We start from the raw sequence: 25,819 nt of genomic DNA on the forward strand, positions 1-25,819 counted from the left end.
GCTGACCCGGCTTAAAGCCACCTCGACTTATTTACTGAGACTGGGCCTGGAGAGAGAGAAAGAAGCAGAAACAAACACCCTCCCACACAGTGCAGGCCAGAGCCGGGTCAGGGCTGTAATGAAAAGAGCCTCCAGGAGGAAGAGGTGGGTAGGGAGACCCGGGAGACCCGGGAGGCCGTGTCTTCCCCTCTGATCTGTACCGAACAGACGCAGCAGGTATGAAGGGTTCACAGCGCTGGCTTTAGTTCCGGCTACAGCCGGCGGTCTGTCAAAGGGTCTCGGCGTGCGGCGAAGGCGTTTGATCGTGCGGGCGCGGGGTGAGCGTCCGTTTCTCGGCCCGAAGAGCTCGGCCCGAAGAGCTCGGCGGCAGGGCCGGCGGTGTTAATAACGGCGGGCCGGGAGAGGGTCTTGTTTTGTCACCCTTCATCCAGCGCACAAAAGGAGCGCGGCGGGGCTATGACAAGATTACAACTTCCTGAAATTTACACGAATAAATCAGTAGCGCCTGGCAGCGGCGCCGTGCGAGATTCAATTATTCAAGACATCCACACAGAGAGAGAGAGAGAGAGAGAGAGAGAGAGAGAGAGAGAGAGAGAGAGAGAGAGAGAGAGAGAGAGAGAGAGAGAGAGAGTGCAGTGCTTCTCACGCTCTCTCTCTCCCCACTCTCATGCTCCCCGTCAGGAACCTTACGCATGTGTTAGAGGCCCCGCCTCCACCCCTCCACCCAACCTCCTCTCCACCCCTCCACCCCTCCACTCTGAGTTCACTCAGTCCACTAGTCCATTAGTGCCCGATCAGCCTCTCCCATGGCCCCTTCTTCCTGGTTCTTCTGCCCACTTCCCATCTTCACTCCTTCTGCTTCCTTCATCTGTGCCTAGCGCATACTTTCTGAATGCATACTTTAGACGGGGAGCGAAAACAAACAAACAAACAAACAAACAAATGAAAACATGGAGATGTCGATAGCAAGTGAGCATGCCATTTTTAATTTAATTGCTAAGTGTCTTTTGGCCGACTCTGTGTGGAGGGTCGAACCTCTTGATTTGCAGCAGCTTATGGTGGAATTGGGGGGGTGGAGGTTGGGTGGAGGTTGGGCGGATGGGTAATGGAACCCTCCCGGTCTGGGGTCTCTCCTGGAGGCAGCCCAAGCTACGGCCAGATGGCTCCCTGCTCCACCCACGGCAATACTGCAAAAACTTCCACCCCCGTCCACAAATCTGCTCCATGACACGACAGTGGTTGTTTTCCTGATACATGTAGATTACTCCAAATGTTCTCCACGGGTTTTTTTTTTTCTTTTGTTCTTCATTAAACTCGCATGACTGAGCTGGTTAGAAAGATTTTTATCTTTAAAAAAACACACACACACACACACACACACACACACACACACACACACACACACACACACACACACAAAACCACATGGCAATAATTGATATCCCACTGCTTTGCAGTCTAGATCGCTGAATCCTGCAACAAACTCCACAGGCCATTTACTGTGTGCTGTTTAGTCTAAAACTACTCCCAAGTCAATTCAATGTAGTGAACTACTTGTATTCGCTCACCAGTCGAGAAGCATGATCGGTGATAAGCGTTACAGACGGCCCATAACGGCCCAGTTCGCTAGCGTGGACGTGATGGCTTCCATGTGTCACAGCGGAGGTTGGCTTTGCCAACAGGACCTGAGGCAGCTTGGCATGCCCAGCCAACCGGGCAAGCTACGCCCGTCTCTGCCAGACAAAGAGCTCCGCCGTGCCGCGCTACACCCTCCTCCATCTCTCTTAACACCCTGATCAATACCTCCTTCCTCCACACCCCCCATCGCCGATCAATACCTCCACAAATCACTTCAATTTTCTTTTTCTTTAGCTCCCACTCGCTTCTCTCAGTACCAAGCCGGACACACACAGAGAGAGAGAGAGAGAGAGAGAGAGAGAGAGAGAGAGAGAGAGAGAGAGAGAGAGAGAGAGAGAGAGAGTGAGTGAGAAAAGAGCCAGCTGTCACTATAACATATAATAATATGTGACACCTCTACTACCCCCCCCCCCCAACTAAAATGCGAGTATGTGCAAAATAAAACCCATTAAAAGCTGTGCAGTATTTCAGAATGAGAAGAATAAGAACACTCATTTAAACTGCTGTCAAACACTCCCTTGATTTTACTTTCACTCCCCCCTCCCCTGTTTTGGCTTCTTAATAACCCTAAAAGGTGAACGCAGCTGATCATTGGCCTTATATCTCAGGAATCAAAGCAAGCTGTGCTGTCCATCAATCAAACCTGTACAGGGTGAAATAAGGCAGAATGCAATCTGCAGTCTACATGCAGTACTTCACTGAACACAGGAAGGGGGCTGACTGTACCCTCGAAAACACGGAGCTGGACCGTGCAGCGAGCAACTCCGTGTTCCTGCACTGAATGAATCACCATAACAACTGATACTGACATATCTTTCTGCCTTTCTGCTCTACGGTTTTCTTTATTGTCCTGTAACTTGCTTTCACATCCAGTATCAGTGTAATATAAATGCATCTGGCCCGAGTCAGGGTCCGAATAAGCAGAAATGAGCTACAAACCGAGCAGAAGTGAAACGTCTGGGTTTGGTTCCCAGCTCTTCGAAGAGCTCTGAGCTCTTCGCCCAGATCAGCACCGCTGCTTTCGATGTTTCTTTGCAGCTGCTCGCTTACACTCTGGTTCTGTTGGCAAGGCTCTTCCTGCTGCTTTATGCCCGTGCACAGCTGCGAGGCCCGTGAACAACTGCTGTGGCACGCAGTCAGGGGCTTGTAGCTGCACAAGGACTCGTCCACATGTGGCCAACAGCCATTCCTCCCTAAAACATTGCTGGCCGCAAATTGAGGACGCCCCGTTCAGATGCCATGGGGCGCTGCCCCTCAGAAGGAGGCTGCATGATCGTGCATAAACGCTACGAAATTTACGGCTGAGGTTTGTGCCACTAATTTAGATCCACATCAATAAAGCTGTCTCTCTGGGGTTTGAGGAGTGTCCCTGAGGCTGGTGATCCAATCTTCAGCCCCAGCACACTGGTAATGGCCTTGATTACACCGATACCCACCTTTAACCCACAGGGCCAAGGGTCCCTCTGTTCACATGGACAAAAGGGTTGATACGATCCAACACTCTCTCAGATCTACAACCTGATGACGGCAGCTTTTAGAAGAGGCTGCTTTTGTGGGATTGGGCAAGGGCCGGGGCTATCGCTAATGATATCATTATAAAGGCTGCTGGTCTGTGATGGGGAACCCAGCCAAGCTCCAGTGTGATCGAGGCAAGGAAGGTCAAGAGCGATGTCTGGGATCAGAGCTCAGCTCTGGACCAAAGCCCCCCTGAGTCTGTGCCCTGGCCTGCGCCAGCAGGGCACCATAGACCCAATTACAGTAGCGGAGTGTGGGAGTGTGGCATAACCCCTTCAGCCTGCCACAACAATTGATTGTCCACACCCTTCCCAGTCCAGCCCAGCCCCTCCCAGCCCCTCCCAGCTCCTCCCAGTCCAGCCCAGCCCCTCCCAGTCCAGCCCAGCCCCTCCCAGTCCAGCCCAGCCCCTCCCAGTCCAGCCCAGCCCCTCCCAGCCCCTCCCAGTCCAGCCCAGCCCCTCCCAGTCCAGCCCAGCTCCTCCCAGTCCCGCCTTGGCAGGGGCGTCGCTTCAACAGTCCGACACTTTACAGCAGATGTGAATGGGAGCACCTCAATTCCCCAACAGGTTTCCACCGTGTAAAGAACAGATGGAGCAGCCCACTCAAACCAAACCAGTTACATTATCCATTTACTGCCCTCAAACGGCAAGTCAGAGCCAGAAAGAGGAGGAGAGAGAGAGAGAAACGAAGAAAGGAAAGACAGGGTACCCTACCAACACCATTAAGATCAGGTCTCACCTTGCAAAAGGTTTTGACAGCTTTAGTAACTTGGAGACAAGTATGCGTTCTGTGCCAACACTGCCACGAATTCCAGCTTAACGGATGCCCGAAATGAAGGGCGTGTGACATAATTAGCAGATGCCTCCTCCATTCAGAAAAAGGCCAGAACCAGGTTACGGCTTTCACAGCTGCTCTCCGTAGTGTTGAAAATACACCAAAGGGCATCGGCGAAGTGGAGCGGAGTCACACAAACCCGTCTGGGGACCCAGAACATTAAGCTTGTGATTTGTCCAGCGCGCCAGACCCAGAATGCCTTCCAATGACTGGAGAAGAGAATAGACATGGGGAGGTGGTGTGGGGTGGACAGACGAGGTCCGACAGGCACCCAGAGGGCCCGGCGGGATCAATAATGGCAGCTCTAACAGGCTGGCGGGGGGAGCGTCTCCTCGCAGCACACTAGAGATCAGTCTCTGAGCCCCTATCACTCACAGCGGCAACATCTCTCACGTCCTCACTGCATTTGACACTGTGGAAAATCTCTCTTGCCGCCAGTGGATTAAAGATGCCCAGAGGAACGAGGCTTCTTCGGGGCTCCTCCTGAGCTCCTCTCGCTCTCTTGGACTGAGTTTTCTTTTCCGCCACCCCCCCCCCCCCCCCCCCGTGTCTCGTTTTCCTACTAGAAGAAGTACCGTAATGACTTTAATGACTTACAGCGCTGTAAAAAGTGCATAAGGACCCACGGCACTCCCCTCCAATGTCGTACGCTGTTACATATTGTAGAAGTCTGTAGCACCATTACGCGGTTGGAGAACACTCGCTTCCGAGAGCCAACGGCTGCTCGCGCCCCTCAGTGCCTCGTCCCTGCATTTTGTAGGTGTGCCTGCGGTCTGGGGCTGCTGGGTAATGGTATATGCAGTCGGGGGGGGGGAGACGTCAGCAGGCAGACGGTGGCGGGTCCCAGGCTGGGCGGCGGGTTGGCCCGCAGACTCGGCACCGCGGCAGTCCCCTGCGCTCCGAGCCTGTCCTCGCTGTCATTGGCTCAGGCAGGCGTGAGAAGAGACGTCTGCCTGGTCGGGGAGGAAGTGCTACCGGCGGAATGGACTGACAGTGCGCAGCCAACCTGCTCCCACACCTCACCTCCTATGATGCCGCAGTGATAGAGAAACCTGCTTTCTCTCTCCAGGCCATTTCAGTTTCTCTTTCTCTCTCTCTCTCTCTCTCTCTTTTTCTGTGGCAATCGTACAATCCCTAAACCCCCCCCCCATGCTTCATTCATGGGAGTTTTGCGTACTGTAGCAATCAGACAGAATCCCCAGAGCCCTGGGCTCGGCTGTAGACACAATAGGAATGTAATGACACAAAAAGAGCCAATTTTCTAAATGGACCGTGCACTCTCCCTTCTCTCCGCCTGTATAAAAATGCATCCCTCTGTAGGGCGCAGCATGTGTGGTGGTGGATGACAGATAGGATTGTGATCTGAGTCACAAATGTGCCTCATCTCCACCCCCCCCCCCCCCCCACCCACCCTCTCCCCCAAGGCGCAGTGGAGTAATTATGAAAAATTAAACACATCCCAGGCTGATTAGGCCAGCCTATTAAAGGAAATACCAATAGGGATAATGTCAGGAAAAAATGAGATACAAATTATATTCCATGAGCAATCTCGCGAAGATTGACTTCAGAGTGTAGTGAGTTAATGGATTTCCAAGCACCAAGTGTCATATAATATGCAGGAATTTGAGGTGATTTACATTAAGTGCACTTGAACGGGCCATTTTTTCCCTTTTCACTGATTAATGAGACTTAAAGTCAGGTAGAATGAATAGCGATTCATACGTCCATTGGAATAAATGTTAATACCTTACTAGATATAAGTGGGTTGCCAAGTGTATGGACCTTCCGAGCCGCGGTGGTGGGATCAGTAGTGGGAGAACACGTGTGCAGCGGCAGACAGAACCAGCCGATCAGGAACATGGGATGATGTAGCCTTTCAGTTCAGAACAGACATCCGCCGCACGCTGAACCGAGAGGGTTGGCCACACACAGACAGTGGGGAGGATGGTGAGACTGTGCGAGGATGAAGCACGATTCAGGGCTAGATGCTAAAATCTCAGAGAGGCGAGAAGGTTGTTGACTCACTGCTGCTTCTATGTACATTTCTGTTTCACAAACCACACCCTCCCTTTGCATGTAGGTGTGTCCAAATAGTTTTTCACTTCTCTATGCCCACCCCCTCATTCACTATCTCTCTCTCTCTCTCTCTCTCTCTCTCTCTCTCTCTCTCTCTCTCTCTCTCTCTCTCTCTCTCTCTCTCTCTCTCCAGTTTAAAAGGAGGTCATTCTCTCCATCCATCTCACTTTGGTAAGGCAGATCCCCAAGCCACTGCTCTCCTACTCGTCTGCTCTGTTGATGTAAGCTGACACTTATTAAAACTGCATGAAGGTTGTAGCTGAGGCTATCTCTGCTTCCACCTGGAGGAGCAAAAGGAACCTCACACACCCCCACCTGGACCCCCACCTGGACCCCCACCTGGACGCACAGCCACCCCCTCACCAGGTCCACCACCCAGACCCGCGTCCGGACCCACACCCGGACCACCACCTGGACCCACACAACAGTCTGCACCGAGGGGAGAGGGAGGGGTCACCAGGGCTCCCCTGGCCAGGAGCGAAAGGTCTCCATGAATTGTGCATGAGTGAACCGGGCCAAAGGTTGCCATGGCAATGTGTTCCCAGGCCCCAGCTGGGCCTCCTCTGCGCGGTGTGACTAGCTGAACCGGAGGACGGCCGCGACTCGCATGCATATTCATCACGCCGCAAATCTGCCACGCCGCCTGACGTCGGGCTCTGAGAGAGCGCTCTCGAAATTGGAACAATTAGAAATACTTCTGAGAACAGCAGGTGTGGGAACTCAGCTCGGAACATGTGAGCAAACGAACAGCGCTGAATTAAGTAAACGGCATTTGAAAATAATGAAATTACGCCAACTAAGATGTGTGTGTGTGTGTGTGTGTAGCAGTGTGGGGATGTGTGTGTGGCTGTGCAGGTATGTGTGTGTGGCTGTGTGTGAATGTGTGTGTGTGTTTGTGTGTGCGTGGCAGTGCTCAACCCAAAATACAACTACTTTCCACTGGCTCTCTGCAGTGAATCGAATACTATGGTACAGAAACACTGTATTCTGGTCTCTCGTTCAATTGCTAAAATCTAAGCACACATAGCCTCTGTTATTGATCTGGTCTCGCAAATCTTTCTCCAAGACTGGCTTAAACTGCCTGCCTCTCTGTACAGTGGCCCTCTGTCAATATGTTGATCTAAAAGTCATTGTGGGTATTTATTACATTGAACCAATCAGACGTTCAAATCGATAGCACATAATTTAGTGTGAGGAACGGCTTTGGTGGTCGGGGGTATCCAAAGAACACTGAAATTGGGCGGCTGGTCGAACCTCCATCCACCGAGGGCCTCAGAGCAGAAGCTCCAGAATTCAGCGTCCAATTTTGGCTCTGGTGCGGCAGCGTTGTCCCTGACCCGCCGTGCTCCCCTCCGTTTCCCGAGACGTCAGCGGAGGACGGGCTGAGCGGAGGAGCGTCCTGGCTGGTGACACAGGTCGAGGAGGGAGCCCCCTCACCCTGGTCACCCATTCTCGAGGGCTGCTGAGATCACTCGTGTGTTTCTTGTCAGGGACAGCTATGTGACATCTTGTTCGACGGGCTCGCAGAAGCACAACATGACAGCTGCCGGTTCTTATGAGTGGTCATCCCTATTAGCAGGCCGGGGGCAAGAATTTGGGTTTCTGCGTCACCACATCAGATTATGGTCCATAAAGACTGAGGTTGGAGAAGATATACTTTCTGCTTTTGTGTCACGTCATGCCAGAAGCAAGCGTGGCTCCGGCCTTGGCAAACATGAGACAGAACAGTCTCCATTCACTCTGTTTACATCACAGTGAAGATTACAACTTCTCTTGTGACAGTAAGTGGCCCTGGATACCGATACCAATTCTCCAGTATTTAAGTTAAAGAGCTGCGAGGATACGCAGAGGTGGACCAGCCCCCCCACAGAATTAACAACGAGCGCCAGTGAGGGTGGCATGCAGGCATCAGCGGAGACAGCTGCCACTAATTGCACTGGTAGAAAGGCTGGGTGCTTTCATGGTGAGAGACAAACAGCTCTTAGCGTTGATCCAGGACAACTATGACTTCAGGAGCAGCAAACAGAAAAAAAACACAACAACAAAAAACCGTTTGAACATGGTGAGATTTGAGAGATCTAAAAATACTCCACAGGAAGCTTTGCTGTATGACAAAATGTTTCTGGCGTTTGAACTATGCGCTCTGCTGATGTTACTGAACTGGGTTCTCACACAGTCCTCCTACACCGCTCTGACCACAGTTGACCAGTCTGCCATCACATCGTCAAATCCTCCTAATAATATGTCAAATATGGAGAGCCTAATAGCCTAATAATCCAACCATCTAATAGTCAAACAAACAGTGTAAAAGAGCCTTTATGGGTAACAAAATTAATAAATCAAAATCTTCATGTGTTTCATTACAAGAATGCCCCAGAAACACGAGACGTTTCATGGATGCTGAAGTGAGCCTCTTCTCGGCCATCTTCTCTCTTGTTAGTGGTGTACTACACAGAGATGCACAGCTGATGGTTGTACCCTTGTGGCAGGGATGATGCTGGCAGGCATCGCAGCTCTTATTAAAAAGACGGGACTTCCTGTTCTGCCGGTAGTTACCTGGAGCGGTGGAGCATATGGCGATTCTAGAGCATAATCCCCTTCACCGGGAGGCTTCCACGCCACGTACGCCATCACCACCCGCCCACTCCCCCAGAGCGTCAAAGTCAAGCGCACCGCCCGGGTAGGAATGCGGGCCCAGGCACCCTGTCACCATTGTCTTCGCCCACGCACCCCGTTTTCTCATGCATGAGCGGCGCTGTATCCACCGCAGCATATGTTGCAACGTCGAGGGTGCCAGGAGCAGCCTACACTCCACTTTCCTTTCCGCCAATCCAGCCAATCGGGTGTAGGGGGGGGGGGGGGGGGGTGTGAGGGAGGGATTCTGGGGGTCGGGTAGGTTGAGGAGGGCCGCGGGGGTTTTTGGGGGGGAAGATATCGAAGATCACAAGTTGTTTTTCCTGCGGGGGGAAGGGTGCGATGGCGGCTGTCTGTCAGAGAGGCTCGCCCCGCACCGTGCTCTGTCATTAACCTGAGGCTAATCGGAGCCAGCTTGCAGGGGCGGACATCTCCTCAGGCTGCACGACCATCTCCTATCTCCTCCAGAGCAGCTCTCACATGGCTGGTATCACGGAGAGCCAGGCATGAAGATGGCACATCGACCTCTGGCTACTGCTCTTTTTCTGGCTCTTCATTCTTGTTCCTGGGTATCCAACATTACAGTTTTTACCCACCAGCCCCTGGGCCAGTAGATCAGAGTTTTACTGGCCCTATTGACATTTTTACCAGCCAAATAAAACAAAAGCAACAAACACTTGCATAAAGCCATTAATTTGTAATCAGATATACGCTGTGCAAGTTGAGGTTTCTTGGCTATAGCTGCAGGAAGTCCTATGAGCAATGCACTCCATTATACAAAAACAAGACAAAGCCAGAGTCTAACTCAGGAGTTATTCATTAAACGACAGGGCAGCTTTAGTCTTACTAATTTTAGCTGTATGTAGTTTCCTTGTAAAGAGGGAACTTGGGGGGGGTTTGATTAGATTTGTGTCTTGACTGGACAGCACAGAATTAAGTGATACAGCTCATTGCTTTTATTGTTGCTATGCCAAATGAGAACATCACATTTTTAGGCATTTTTATGTATTTTTATGCATTTTTGACCTGCAAGTGTACTTGCTGTTAGCGTGATGCAGACTATTGGCAAATCTATGATAGAGCCACAGGTGTCAAAAAAACAAAGAAACATATTGTCTCTTGGAGAGAGTACGAGGCCCTGTACCATCTCCTGATGTTCAGTGCCTACCATTAAGGAACGTTATTAGCTTAGCACTACAGGCTAGCCTAATGATACTAAGTTTACAAGCCTAGTTAGCTATGGAGTGCAGTTATTTAATAATTGCTGTGAAATGCTAACATCCGTCTTGTAAAATGAATGAAATCCTTCATTAAAATCCTTCGTTTTGCAGGTGAACTGACTCATGACTGTGACTGGTGGAAACACAACTAGCCAATAAAGTTCCCCAAAACACTTCTCTTTTTTTTACTGACCTCAGGCCATCGTTTACATCAACATTACAAGCCCTTGGCAGACACTTTTATCCAGAGCATCTTGCCTAAGGACTCTTATTGGTATAGTACAGAGCACTTGTTCAGACACTGATTGAACCCAGTCCTCCACAGGATAGTGTTGCTACTCACTTCACTATACCAACCACACTTATCTCATAGGTGCTGGATATAAGACAGAAGCCCCATCAGACATTACTGCTCAAGTCCACTGACCGCCCAAATGAATCTTGAAAGACCACTCTAATATAAAAACTAATACGAGATTTGCTCTGGAGAGAGAGCTTCAGAGACAGTGAAGACATGAACAAAACAGGAACGCTGTAGAAAACAACGAGTTGTCTCAAGCATTGTCATGCTGTTCAGTTGAAGAAAAAACATCAGTAAAAAAATATAAAAACAGCCACCGTTTCATTATTTGAATAAAGGGTTTTCAATGTACTGTGGTTAAGAGGCAGCTTCTGTGTGGTGTGAAAAAGAAAAAAAAAAACTTTTTTTTCCACAGAAACCAACCTAGATTCACACATTGTGCAAATGGTGTTTCAAAAATAGGAATTTGCTTCCCTAGAGGAATTACTGTTGGCCATTACTGAAAGTCTATGGCACGATAAAATGTTATAAAAATGCTTCCATTGGAGCAGAAGATTTGTGAACCAGCATATAAGCTGCAGCATATAAACACCCACCATACTAAATTACATAAACAAAAGTATAGAATAGTGCAAAATAGAAAACTGTAATTAGGCATGTGAATAAGTATCCAATTAACTGGCCTTATGAGTATCTTACAGTGAGTATCTTAATTTCTTCCAAAATTCGAACTTACTAATATGTTCCCTTCAGCAAACTGCTTGGCAAAACATTACAGAGTAAAACCTCCTACCAGCACAACAAGGGCAGAAAGTGTGTTGCTCTAATCAAAAGGATACTGGGCTCCACACTACAGCACTTCAAAACTCTGTAAGAGCTGAAATACGACCATATGGAACGTTTGCACAGAGGCACAGCAGGTATTACTGTGAATTCACTACCACAAAACCTGGATGTGTTGACCACTTGCCCATTGCTGTCCCCCTGATATGCTAATGATGCTTAGCACAAACAAGTAGGTAGGAACCCGACCAATACGTGTCTATGGTGCAAAGATTAAAATGACATAAAAGAACATATATTTAAAAGTCTAGAGCTCAGTTTGCTACTGAGCCAACACTCAAGTCTTCCCTATGCCCTAAATTGAATTTTATCTCAGTGGTTAATAAAGCTTAGAACTAACTCAGTCTATAGACATTAATTATCCTATACATCTTAAACAATGTAATAAAACACATAGTAAAACCTTCTTTAACTAGTCTTCACAGACTGAGCCAGCAAATTACATATTCTTTTCTTATACAACTATCAGTCAGCGTGACTCTTCACACACACAAAAAAGCCATCACTGTAGTATTACGCGCTGATGTATTCAGAAACTAGTTTGGCAGTCCGCGCGCTGCCTGACAGAGCTGACAGCTCGGAAAAGGAAAAGCTATCGGCCGTGCACATGACGGCGCTCGCTCCGCCCAGCCCGGGTGGAGCAGGCTGTGTGGTGGAGGACACTCCACCTCCTCCCGCACCTCCACAGCTCCGTCCGGAGCACACACACCCCCTCAGCCAGCAGCAGGAGGAGAGGGGCAGAGATGGAGGGAGTGCTTCTGGCAGAGAACGAGTACGACGGTGATGAAAGATGAAAGTAGGAAGAAACAGACCACAGGAGAGAGACGGAAAGAGAGAGAAAGAAGGAGAGGGTAGGAAAGATTAGAGGAGCACAAGGAAAGTGTGGTATGGGGGGAAAGCCAAACCAAGCAGCGTTTTAATATAGAGCAGCAGCCAGACACACCCAGACTACTCCAGAATATCACGTCTGCATCCCACTGGAAGTGGCTACGGCAAGCAAATAGTCCTCCAACAGGCGTCGGCCTGTAAAGCAGACCGTGAAATATTGATACGTTTCCTCCTAATGACGAGGCCTCTCTCAGCTGGAGACCGCAGGACTGATTGCTCAGTACCGAGCAGCCACCCAATCTGGCTTCCTAGAGACAGGAAATACCACAGCGCCTCGTCATGGATGACATCACCCCACCGCTGATTTGCCGTTACTCCACCGTGTCCCGGACGAGGGGGAGCGCGCGGAGGCCCGCAGGGAAGCGTGCACGGCTCGGGCCGAGAGCATCCCTCCCTGACGGGCCACAGGCCGCGTCCCTCATCCCGGGGTGAGCTCGGGACGGACTAACCGAGACTAATTAGATCCCAGACTTCCTTCCCGCATGACGGATGCAGCCTGAGAGGGAGAGCCACCTGACTGCAGAGACACATGGGAACTTCAGCAGCTGGAAGACATGACCGCTGATCCCGTGTTCACTGAAGGGGGCGGGGCCAGGGGGCGGGGCAGAGGAGGATATGACACAAGCCTAGACATATTTGAACTCTTTTCTTTTTATTTTCTTTCTTTATTTATTTATTTATTTTTTTACGGCGAGTCGTGAATATTCACTTTGAGTTTTGTAGTCTGGCTAATGTGGTCTCTCATAAGGACGGGAACTTTGTTGTGAAGGCCAGTACCGCAGAGACAAAATGTGCCAGCCAACAGATTGACAGACAGATTTTTAAAATCTGGTTGTTTTAAAGTTATATGATTTGGGTCCACACCTCCACGCATGCTTTAACTAACCATCCCTAAAAAGTCTCCCAGGGCGTCAGAGGCCCTCCCATCCATCACTTAAGGGATCCTCTGACACACTGGACAACTCTTTCCACCTGACTCTTTCTTTCTCCCCCTCATTCTGTCAGAGAGGAAATATAAATTTGGCGAGGTGAGCTGGAACTCCATTCCAAATCTCCACCTTTCCAGCTGCCTGGCTCCTCTTCCTCTGACATACAATTGCTTTCATTATGCAAATGGCTTGATGCGGGTTCTCCGGAGTCGAACGCAAGTGTCTGCATACAAAACAGCCTCTATTTGTTCTCTTTCAATTAGGGAATCCAAGGTATATCATTAAATGGAAAAACAGCAGGGAAAATACACACGCTCCTCTCCCCCCCCCACCCCCCCTACTCCCCACTGCCTCCAACCATCGCAGAACAACACCCCTCCGACAAACATGCCAAGCAGCACGTTCTCGGCATCCACACTCCGTCTCCCGTCTCCCTTGCATGCAGAGAGCCATCCACGAATGTAAAGCCCATTAAAAATTGAGTGTAGACAGCCCATCAGCAGACGGGGTGCCCGACGTCGGCCTCTCTGTCGGAAAACGACTGGGCCGTGCTCACGAGTGGCACGGGCGCATCTGTACCCCAGCGCACGTGCAGACCAGGGCCGGGAGCCAGGGCCCCGGGGCCCCGGTGGACAGTGGTGCACCAGCCGCTGGAAGGCCAGACGGTGGTGGGCGAGCTGGCTCTCTGCCCCTGCCCTGCACACTAAGCTCCTTGTCATAATTGTGTGCAGCGGCGCGGAGCGCACTTGTCAAACAAGCCATTAAACGGAAGTGGGGGGAACAATGCAAATTAGGCGAGGATGAGCGCTGCCCCGGGGGGGGGGGGGGGGGGCGAGGGCAGACACCTACACACGCCTCCCGCGCCCCGCCCTGGCCATGCCTCCACCTCCTCCTGATCTCTCCGTCGCCACTCTCCCAGCATGAGGAGACATAATCATTACACCTTGTCCATTCGAGTTAGAATGTCCAGGCGAGCGCGCAGCAGGGGAGGAGAGAGAGAGAGAGAGAGAGAGAGATACGCAGGTCTGAGAGCTTTAAGGAGGGAGATTTATCGTTTCCGGGCCCGTCCTCGCCGACCCACTCCATCATAGCCGTGCTGGGACGGGCGCGGTCATCCACTCTGCCCCCTGTCCCTGCAGCTGGGACCGGGCTGGATGGTGAGGCGGCTCTCTTCCCGACGAGAGTAAAGTGGGCCGCCGGTGTGGGGGGTGGGGGTGGGGGTGTAGCCTTCTCACCATCGGCGTGGAATGGGTTTACCTCTCAGGGAAAACAGCAGAGACGCCCCGTCCCCTGCACTGGCCTACGTGTGATGTAAAGGAGGCTTTGGCGAAATGCGTGCGTGCACGAGTTGTTTTATTAGCATTCATCCCGGACTCACAGCCCCAGTAGACAGCTGGGTCAACAGCACAGGGGATGAAAACTGAGGCGCATATATATGGAGTTTATCGAAACACGTGCGCCCAGGTACATAAACACGGCGAGGCGGACATGATAGAAACCGCCAGGCACAGGAAATGCGACAAAGGCTCAGGAAATGCGAGTGACTAGCACAGCACGCCGTGCCTCAGAATACGTGGAAACGGACAGAAACGAGAGAGACGGAGAAGATGACGGGTCCAGATTGAAAGACTTATGCCCCGCAAGAGTTATTGCAAACCGGTGAGCGTCGTTTAGAGTGACTTGCTGAAGCTGATGAACTGCAGGCGGGTTTGTGACGGTGTGGAAGCATCTGGAGAAAGACTGCTGCTAACTGTGTGAATCACATTTATGATGTGTCAAGCCACCTCCTTCTCTGAATGAGCACTGAGCTACGGAGGGCAATACATTAAGCGGAATACGGAAGCGTAACATTAAGCAATGTTAAAAATCTGATTAATAAATGCTGTGATTACATAACGAAATCATACCTATTAAAAATAATCTCAGTGCCTCAGCAGATTCATTATTCATTACATAATTCAAACAGGGCAAGAGAAATGAGGTATAATGGCAATCAATATCTCAGGAATCAAAGCTGAAGCATATAAAACTTAATTACCTTTATTATTAGGCTAGAAACTGGAAAGTATTATACTTAACTAACAGACTCTCACAGCAGTTTCCAATAAACCTGGAGAGGCTTTCAAGTCGGGCATATTTGCATAGAGCACGCTGACTGACCCTTAGACCTTGAGACTGTATGTCAAACCAATGCTACAATTACACGGTGGATGGATCCAACCATCCTACCACGTCCTTGCCCACTGGTTCATTTTGTCGGGCGTCAGACGTAGTACTCAACACTCCCTCACCTCGCCAAACGAGCTACTGCCGTGCATCATAATTACAGTAATTAAATTCTAAACAACATGGCAACGGCCCCCTCATCTCGTTGCTTTCTGTCTTCGTTCTCCTCTGTGCGGACATGCAGCGTGCTCTGATACTGCTGTCAGCCATTGGTCAGCAGCCTGAGCTGAGAACAAGACAAAAAAACAAAAAAAACCCTGTAAAACAACAAATTACAGATTCCAAAGGCAACGTGGTGACAAATATCTGTCTGGCAACAAAGCAGGAGAAGATGGAGGAGTTTTCTTTCTGAAGGCCCTACACTGACCAAAGAGATTCACTTAATGCCCAGGCAAGACTTGCCGCATGTCAAAAGTATATCAACATAAACGTCAATAGAGATTCTTTTCACCCCGCGGCCTCCTTCAGGAGTGAACCAGCTCAGTGATGGATCCCTGCCTATGCGGTTTGTGTGCCTTTTGACCCATTTGCAAAAAATAAAAATAAACACCTTTTCAGCCTCCTCCGTTTTTTTTTTCCACGCAGTACAGTGTGAGAGGCAGCCTGCATGTACAGTGTGAGAGGCAGCCTGCATGTACAGTGAGAGAGGCAGCCTGCATGTACAGTGAGAGAGGCAGCCTGCTTGTACAGTGTGAGAGGCAGCCTGCATATACAGTGTGAGAGGCAGCCTGCATGTACAGTGTGAGAGGCAGCCTGCATGTACAGTGAGAGAGGCAGCCTGCTTGTACAGTGTGAGAGGCAGCCTGCATGTACAGTGTGAGAGGCAGCCTGCTTGTACAGTGAGAGAGGCAGCCTGCATGTACAGTGAGAGGCAGCCTGCATGTACAGTGTAAGAGGCAGCCTGCTTGTACAGTGTGAGAGGCAGCCTGCATGTACAGTGAGAGAAGCAGCCTGCTTGTACAGTGTAAGAGGCAGCCTGCATGTACAGTGAGAGGCAGCCTGCTTGTACAGTGTGAGAGGCAGCCTGCATGTACAGTGAGAGGCAGCCTGCTTGTACAGTGTGAGAGGCAGCCTGCTTGTACAGTGTGAGAGGCAGCCTGCACGCCCGTGTGTCAAAACATCTCCCTCTGCCATTCCCACATCGGGCTGGTTTCCGCCTGTATGTGCTGACACTACAGTACTGCACTAAGAACTACACAGGCCTGAAGAAGGCCAGCTTGGAGTATTTGTGTCTGGATAGAACTGGAGGTGTGCAGAGGGCGACAGAAACTCATGACGGCAACCTCAGGACGCCAGCCTCGGCTGGAGCGGCCATAGACGTGCGTCTGCTTTCTTCACGCTTATGACACAATTTTGATATCTTATTATGCACCATCCTGAGCAATCCCCCCAAAACAGAGATGAGCGAGATTTTTAAGGCTCTTTTGTGTAAGACCCATGACATGAAAAGATTTAATTAAGATAAGAGAGCTCCAATAATTAATTCCACTACTCCACAGCCGCATCAAGCAAGCAGCGACGGCGGAATAAATTACACAAGCTCCACTTCTTATTTGTTATTTTTATCGTCTTCAGAGGAGGCGACGCGAGCTTTTCAAAGCGGGGAAAGTTTGGCAGCTCCGCGGGAGCAGCCCTGTGAAGAAAGTATTAGCCGAGTGACTCCAGCCTGTACCAACACCTCAGCCCTAGATCAAATCGCTTTTCCATTCTAACATCTTTTATGGGCACAGGTACAGCGCAGCCCCTCGGGGCATGCTCACTGTGACAAACACCAAACGAGAGGCAGCATTCTTCGGGAGTGCACTCATTACTATGAGCACAGATGCATGGGGGACAGTGGGGAACTGACAGAGGGCTCGAGTTACCCAGTCCATGTCTCTCTTCGTACTTTCCCTCATTTACTTCACAATAAGGCTCCAATTTAAAACCAGTTGTGACAATGCTGGGTGACCTACTGCCACAGGCACTGTAATGACTCCATCATCAAGATTTCTCCAACTTTTACATGAGCCCCTATTTGGGGCCAATGGAAATGTACTTAAAGGCAAGGAAAGATGGGTATTAATGGTGTGTGAGTTTCAGCGGAAGTAATGTGAACCCCATGAACGTTGACGTAACTGTGCTGTGCTAATGAGTGTCCCGTATAACTTATGCAACATGTCTGGAGCTGGAATGAAATAGCCCATTTGGAAAATTTACCCTTGAAATGCATGGCAACAGACCACAATAAGATAAGAAACAACACCCAGGTGGATAGTCTTGGGCATTCGGCCAAGCACAGTCCGCAGCCAAGCAGACAGGTGGCTGGCTCTGGGCATGCGGAGAAGCCAGTTTTATAATGGCTTTGTATTACGGAGGAAAAAAAACAACAGAGTCCAACTGATCATTCTTGGTGGCTTCGTCACAATCTGCAAATGAGACACGGGCAAGGAACTGAAGTTAGGTGAAAACATCGATGTCCGTTCCCAGAAAAAGATTTCTTATTCCGTCCCCGGGCTTACTTTTGGCATGTTCAAAGCCAGCCTTACATTAGCGTGGCGTGCTAATTTGCAAGTGAACATTTGTGTTATCTTTAAGAGAGATTTTTTTTTTCTTTAAGCCAGCTCTCTGACGCAAAACAAAGCTAATTAACGGGGCGAAACACTGCCAAGGCGTCTCATCGCTGACCTTATCGGGGCTGCGACGGCGTTAACGGCGCCCGTAGACTGCCTCACCACAACGGCAGCGGACAGAGCAGTCTCACTCTTCCTGAGATGCATAGCTGCTAATTACAGCCTGCTTTGTTACTTTGCAAGGTTTTAGCTGGTGATTAAAGCTCCTTTTATTGGACAGGACTCGGCTGTTAATTGCAGCTGCACATGCCACAAACACCCTGCATTATCCTGAGAGGAAGACCGGCCTTCCTGAAAATCCTCTAGAGCTCTTATTAATGCGATCCGCTTGCACCGGTTACTTCTGTTTTGTACCGCACGAGTTTAAATGACGCGTATTATAATATCAGTGCTTTGATTGTGTGTAATTAATATCTGGACGTGAGGCTGTCAAAGCGTGCCATCGTGTCCTTGGGATGGAGGTCACACTGGCAGAAGTGTTGGCCTCTGTCCTCGTCACTTTCTTAAAAGCTCCAGCGTTTTTGAGAGACCACTGTAGCTTAATTTGAAATTAAAATGACACTGAATAACCGGAGGATGAAATCAAGGCTACCTTTAATTGGCTAAACGACCCCATTGAGTGCGTAAGACCCTCTGGAAAACTACAGCCGCAGGGCAGAGAGAGAGGGGGGGGGTGAGAGTCTTGGGACACACCAAAGAACAAGAGCCTCTGTCGAAAAGACTCGCACGACTATTGGAAATGTAATTAAGAGCAAGCCGCAGCTTTTAAATGCTCAGCTGGAGCAGAAACAAAGTGTGCCCTTTGGACGACAAGAAATAAATATCTATACATCAAAAATGCACAGGGGCGGTCGATAGCCCACTGCTCATAAAGGGCTGAAACAAGGCAGGCTGCGTGCGGGTGTCGGGCTCTGTCCCGGGTTTACAGTCATCACCCCAGGGAGCAAAACTGATAACTCCTGTCATTTGTTGTGCACTTCGGCACTCGCTAATCTCTCCTGGCATATTAGGGAGCGATGTAAAAAAGTGGCTTTATATTGTGGCCGTGGCCTGCTTTGATGGCCCGGCTGTGCGCATAAATCTGCAGCGTCCTTTGAAGGAGCTGGCGGGAGGCGAGGTTACACTAAAAACTTCGACCCAAACAAATAACCCGGGCACAAAAGGCCTGAGCGCTGTTCCAAGGGAGACGATGGTTGCTGTTTGGGCATGCTGGCTGCCGTGGCTGTCGGACGAAGCCACGTTCGCGCCCACACAGGGCGGAGTTTTGCTCAGAGCCATCCCAGCGCTTGACCTCAGCTCGGCTCCACAGCGCTAACTCGCCATATATAGTGGGAGCCATATTGAAGCCCCCACCTTGAGAGCTCCATCAGCAGCCGGTGGGGGGGGGGGGGGGATTCAAATCCGATCCTCGTGTCATCTGCCGCTGTGCATAAATATTCATAAACAGCAACCAGCTGTTTCTCCCGTTTAGAGCGCTTGCTGAGAGCCACCATTTGCCAGTAAACCATTGCAGTTTAATTAATGACTTTCTGTGCAAGGCGGGGGCAGGAAACAGTACCTCCGTAAGCGTACAGAAACGTGGAGGAAAGAAAGTGAGAAAGTGATGTGAACTAAGCAGGGAACAAGGTCACGACCCTTGACCTACGTTCAACAGCATGGAGAGGAGGAATAGCTGCTACCCTGAGCCACTATTACGATAAATCGGGTTGTTGACGGATCCCGTCTACGAAAAGTTGTTTTCGATTTTTTTCTAATTCACTTCTATGGGCCTGGTTCTGGCCGTACGGTCTGGTCTCTGGGTGCAGGTTTGGATAACTGTGAGACTTTGGGTGGGTGAGGATGCTGATTTCAAGCATCTGATGCCAAGATCATTATCTGGATTCAAAATTGAATATTCTGATATTCAAACATGATATTCTCAGGACTTACCGTCAGGTGGCTGGGCGTACGTGATGGGTACAGGTTTGTCTGGAAAAGAGAGAGAGAGAAAGATAAGCACATTACCTAAGTGAAGATCTCCACACATCCACACACAAAAGCATTATGTAGCCATCTTGAATGCTAGGGGCTTTCACACACACACACACGCGCGCGCGCGCGCACCCACAGCTCAGGAGAAGAACAGGAAAGACAAACTACCTAGATCAGAGGAGTGAAGCTGATGAGCTGTCATTTATCTCTACATGGATCTTACAAAGGCAGCGTGAGCAACGGTGTGTTTTGCATCAGGAACGGGACCAGTAGGTAAGCACGTCCCACAGGTATCCTCAGGCACTCTGCGACTCGTGTATACACAGCCGCATCACGCGTGTAGCGGAGAGGGCTACGGTGAGATTACACACACCAAATCAGCATTTCGTTTGCACCGATAATGTGAGGAGAAGAGAGAGGGTGGGGTGGTTGGTGGGGGTTGGTGGGGGGGTTTCAGCATGGGCTCACTGATGTAAACATTCACCACACAAGAACACGCTCGCCTTTAATATGGCGGCAGCCCTCAACATCACACCGATCCACCCCAAACTCAATGGGTTTACACTCTGTTACTTTCGCTACAGTGAAATCGATAAGGAAGTTTAGAAACTCCATTGTACTCTGCAGGGATAGCTCTCCAACGAGCAGCGCATGAATCTCTGTCTAATGGAAGTGCAGCCCCAGTGCCCCACACTCCTTATGTAACTACAGGGACGAAGCCTCGCCAAAAAAACACCCCATCAGCAACCAGTCGGTCTCCGTGTTTCACATATACACATATGTGTGAACACACACACACACACACACACACACACACACACACACATATCTAACTAGCTTCTCACAGGGCTGGAAGAGGGATTTTGCTCTCCTCAGAAGTGGACTGTCGGAATAGTTTAATTTTAGGTTCACTTCAAATTGCTTGTCAACAGCGGAGTGTGAGGATTGCAGAGCGGGGGGGGGGCTGGGGGGGTTGGGGGTAGTGTCTCGGTGTCTGCTGAACCGCTCACACAGTCCGTCGTGACAGTTACAGATTTCCATGGGCAGCTTTTCTGAAAGGACGAGGCGGAAAATGTAGCCATAAGAGCACCAGTGTAGCCATAAGAATACCAGTGATGCTATTACAGACAAACACATATAGGCACGTGCATGCAGAGACAAGAGAAAACACACATACACTCACACACACACACACAGAAGTGACCACTGGCAACACAGGTCCGATTATATACATATTCCTGCAGGACAGGCAGATACTTTTCATATGTAAATCCCTTCTGTGCTGGGAAACTAAAGGCAAGATAGGATTCTTTGCACATTATCAGCTAGTGGACAAAGCTAGCTCCTTCAACCATTGGCACCTTTGTCAAATTCAGTCTACATATAGAGTGTGTGTGTGTGTGTGTGTGTGTGTGTGTTCCCAGTGACAGTCACAGGAGTGTGCTTGCAGCAGGGTGCACTTGTCTGTTCACTTAAGCAACTCTGTTCCTGTGTGGTCTTTTGTCCCCCTGCAGGCTAAATGAAAATGGAAACGACGACCCTCAGGTGTGTGTCCCTCTCCAGCGAGGTGTGTGTCCCTCTCCAGCGAGGTGTGTGTCCCTCTCCAGCGAGGTGTGTGTCCCTCTCCAGCAAGCTTTCAAACTCTACACTGCTCCTCTGGCCACATTAATGGCCCCTCCTTTCACTTCATCACGCTCCTCTTTTTCTTTCATTCTTCTTCTTCTTTTTTTTGAACTTCACTTTCAGAAGTGGGAATGGAATGTACTAACTGAGTTTGTATTTAAATCTAATGGAATCTGTCTGGACAAAAATTGATTCGGCAACATGACCGGTTTCTAAATGAACTCCACGTTTGAGCACTTTTATTGGGGGAAGTAGAGGGCACGCTTTTCCCTGGCTGCAAGAAGGACCCTTCAAGGTCTTTTAATCAAGATCTAATGTAGTGGCACCCAGCGTCCTCAGTGGGGAGGGACAAGGCCCGATTGAAAAGCCAAAGGATGTTAATGTCCTGCAGAGGGACACCGTGGTCCTCAAAAGCACTCTCTCTCGTTTCCTCTATCTCTCACACTCGTCCTAGCCCACGGTGAGCCTGTCTTTGTCTGCCTTTCTCTGAGAAGCAGCGTGACAGAGAGCGGGCACGAGCGTCGCGGTGAGAGCAATAAACATAGATCTCTAAGTGTTTCAGCAGCCCTAATTCTATCAAAGTGCTCCAGTTAGCGGCGTGACTAGTACGACGACATGTGACAAAACGCAATCGAGAGTCTGCCAACACCTGTGTGAACGTGCAATTTAAAAATAACTATGGTAACTGTTAGCGGTATTCACACCAAATTAATCCCTCCAGAGTGGAGGGGGGGGGCAGGCCGGGAGCGGGGGGGGAGGGCGGTAGCCTCAGGCAGCGACGCTGAGCACCGGCGCTAATGCCCCGGGTTTCAGCCTCGTAAAGCATTTAATCTGCGCCCCCCCTTATCCCGCCGTGTAGAGTAAATGCCACTGCTTCCGGCAAGACAGGAAGCCACCGGGCTGCTTGTTTAGGCTAAAAGAACTGAGGCACTCTGGAAGATGAAGCCGGTTTATCTGTGTCAGCCTCAATCGTCCAGCACGTCAGCCACGAGATTGAATTTTAGCCATTAGGGATTACTCTTTGACTGCCATCGATCTTTATTGAACCACCCCATCCATCAAGGTACTGTTCCCTCTGAACATCTCTGCACACAAGTGTACCACTGTTACCACAAACACAAACGCAGTCCCACTGACATGAAATGTACACAAATACACCAGCCACACTTGAGTGACATTTAATTTGGCCTATGACCTCCAGTAAGTATCACAATTCAAACATCTCATACAAATGCATTATACCTGTCACTCAAACAAATACTGACTCACACACACAGACACACACACACACACACACACTCAGCGACGCGTGGGGCGACGTACAGTTGTTGAGGAAGAGGAGGACGGCGAAGCCCAGCGTGGACGTGGCCAGCAGGATCAGACAGACGTTACACGGTATCATGAAGTAGCGCACTACCAGCGAGACCTTGTGCTGGTACATGCGCTCACGCTCGGGCGCCGGCCCGCCGTAGTGGCACCCGCTCATGCTCCGTCCGGGCTCCGGCCCTCGGAGGACGGCGGAGGACGGGGGGAGGGATTCGCGGAGGAGGGAGCGATCAGGAGCTGGAGCGTCGTCCGGCGAGCGCTGCGAGGGGAATCTGGGCACGCTTGCTTTCGGAGAGGCGCGCCGGCGAGCGTGAAGCAGTCTCCAGGCAACGCATTTTGGTCCTGAATACCACCCAGAAGCGCGGGGTCTCGGTGCGTGTGTGTGCGCGAGTTCGCGTGTGCATGCGTGAGTGAGTGTGAGCGCGGGTGAACTGGCACCGTCCCGCGCGGGGCGGCTCGGCGCAAACACTCCTCCTGCACTTTGGGCTTTAAATCCACAAACAGCGCTCCCCAGCTCGGTCAATCAGTAATCAAACCTCTTCAGCTCTTTTCCTCTCCAGCACAGCAGGCAGAGGGGGGGTAGCGGTATTCCTTCTTTGCCCTCTCCCCCTCTCTCTCATTCATTCCTGAGATGACGTGCTGGTGCCAGGCGCAGCACAACTGGGCATGGGTCAGGAGTGCCCACCGCTGTAGCACCTGAAGCCGGGCATCACGCGAGCCCTGGGCACCCCGGAAGCACTCGACAGCTCAGGGCAGCCAGAGTCGCCTGCCCCCTGCTCCACAAAACCACGCGCATTCGCAGTCTTCAATGCACACGCACACACACACACACACACACACACACACACACACACACTCTCTCCCTCAGAAGCACCCCCTCAACCACGGTGTGCGAGCACAGCTGGTCCGGCTCCAAGCAGCTGACACTGAATGTAAAAGCGCGATTAAGTGAAGGGGTAACGGGACCGGCAGGACCGGCGGGACCAGCCTGTCAGCGCTGCCGTCCGTCTTCCCTGGAATTTCAACGCCCTCGTCCAGAAAAGCCAGCAAGCTCCACCTGCGCCTTCTGCCTTCTTGTGCGTTAAGTTCTCGCAGGAAAAAAAAAAAAACCCCCTTTCGTATTTTCCCAATTCCGGTGTTTTTTTCCTTAGCAGGAGAAGCTTCTTGGTGCTCCCTCGCTCTCCTTCTCGCACGCTGAAGCGTCCGTTACGACTGTCAGCTCCGGCTCCGTCCCGGGGGCTGTGGGATTTGCTCCAGCCGATCCTCAGAGGAAGCCTCCTCCAACAGCCAAAACCACCGACAGGCACCGCTTCGTGTTAGAAACCCCCCCTCTCCCTTCCCCCCCCCCCCCGCCCCGGCAGCGTGTGTTTGGAGCGCGAGTGTGTGAGAGGGCGTGCGTGTCAGCGTGCGCTCTCTTCTGCTAGCCAAAGCTCCGACGCGGGCTGATCCACGGGCAGCCGGGCAACGTGAACAGCGTCTACCCGTGCGCGGCGCCGACCGTCGGGAGGTAAAAGTGGCGGGCGTGCGGAGCGGGCTGGGCTAGCCGGACGAACAGCCTTCCCGAGGGTCCAGGCAGGAGCGCTGGCCAGCCTCGCACTGCCTCGACTGGAGCACGGCGGAGCGAAAGGGGAAGAAGCGAGGGGGGCTGTCTCTAACAAAGACGGAGGGGCGGGAGAGAGAGAGAGAGAGAGAGAGAGAGAGAGAGAGAGAGAGAGAGAGAGAGAGAGCAAGACGGAGGGGGAGGGATAAAAAAAAAGGAGCAAGACGGAAAGCTTTTGGGAGTGTCGGGAGTGTTTCGCTGGAGGGGGGAGGGGTCGCGGGGGGGGGTTTGACAGCGAAAAAGACAAAAGACAGATCAGGCCAAACAAATGTCGAAGCCCTTTCAGCGTTCGGCAATTTAGAGAACACAGTGACCACCAGCTAACGCTCTCTGCCAAGGACAGACCGTAAAGCCCAGCAGCCCTGCGCGTCCTCACAACCTCTCCAACAGTTGTAATGAATCTGTGACTTATTTTATTTTCTCTTTAACGTTCTGAAAGTGGGACAATGGTTGCAAGTGAAACTGAATCATACTCAAAACATTTTAATATTCATGCTCACATGACACTTCGCTACATTATTGTTTATTTATCAAATTGGCAAAAAAAGAAAGAAAAAAACAAACAAATGAATATTCATTGACACTGGAAGCAGGTCATGTGAATATGTGTGTCTAAGTCTCACATTATTTCTAGAACTTTCCTGTGCCGTCATATATTCTAAGATAAAAACTACATATCGAGGTCAACAGCTAGAAATGGCGATGCCGTTTAGGGTCTCCCACCCGTCAGTGTATACACACACGGCTTCCAGTGCTCATGTATCAGTATATATCCATCAATTATTTACACCTGCTATTTCTCCCCAACTCCACCCCACAGACACACAGCTTTTTAAGCATGCTCATAAGACTGCTCACCGATCCACCACACACACACACACACACACACACACACACACACACACACACACACACACACACACACACACACACAGGCACATGCACACACACACAAACACGCAAACACACACACATACTCACGCACACACACGTACACACATACACACACACACGTACACACACACACACGCACACACACACACGTACACAGCCTCTCAAGGTCCTGTTCTGTTTCTCTTCCGAGGTCGTTCATCTCCTCGGACGTGGCCTTTTCAGTGACTGGAGAGGCCCTCAGGGACAGGGGACAGGGGACAGGGCCAGCGTTTCCCTCGCACCTACCCTAGAACGGCGGGTCAGTCTGGTCCACTGCAACAGGGCTGGGAATGTGCCCACCAGCGGGGGCCCAACCCCCTCCCAACACCACCAACACCATCCATCTCTGTTCATTCTGACGCCCCAAACTAAAGAACGCAACCAGCAAAGACTAATGGGTCCATTGTGACATTTTAAGAAATAAACATGTAGAAATGCCCATCAAACGGGGCCAGAAGGGGGCGCTGGACCACAGCCTCTTCCAGCACCAGGCTCTACCGTGACACAAATCAGCCCCCTCATTTAACTTCAAAGCTGGCTGTAATGCATCTTTAATGTGCGTGCTATCTCAGAAGGTCAACGTCTCTCTCTAGCCAGGCTCCCAGCTGGCAGCATCCATTACGGAGTGGGGCGGAGAGACCCCACACACC

General features: G+C 50.7%; 1 protein-coding gene across 2 annotated transcripts in view; it reads right to left on the minus strand.

Moving 5' to 3' along the window:
* The window catches only part of LOC143493513 (agrin-like), a 103,782-nt gene that overhangs the window by 20,496 nt on the left and 57,467 nt on the right, over positions 1-25,819 (minus strand). For both annotated transcript variants that reach the window (XM_076991983.1, XM_076991984.1), the window contains one exon: positions 19,646-19,684. In XM_076991983.1, the coding sequence (XP_076848098.1) occupies positions 19,646-19,684 (39 nt within the window). The remainder of the gene's footprint in view (positions 1-19,645; positions 19,685-25,819) is intronic.

Source organism: Brachyhypopomus gauderio, unplaced genomic scaffold (genome assembly GCF_052324685.1).
Source record: "Brachyhypopomus gauderio isolate BG-103 unplaced genomic scaffold, BGAUD_0.2 sc88, whole genome shotgun sequence".
NCBI classification, from domain to species: domain Eukaryota; kingdom Metazoa; phylum Chordata; class Actinopteri; order Gymnotiformes; family Hypopomidae; genus Brachyhypopomus; species Brachyhypopomus gauderio.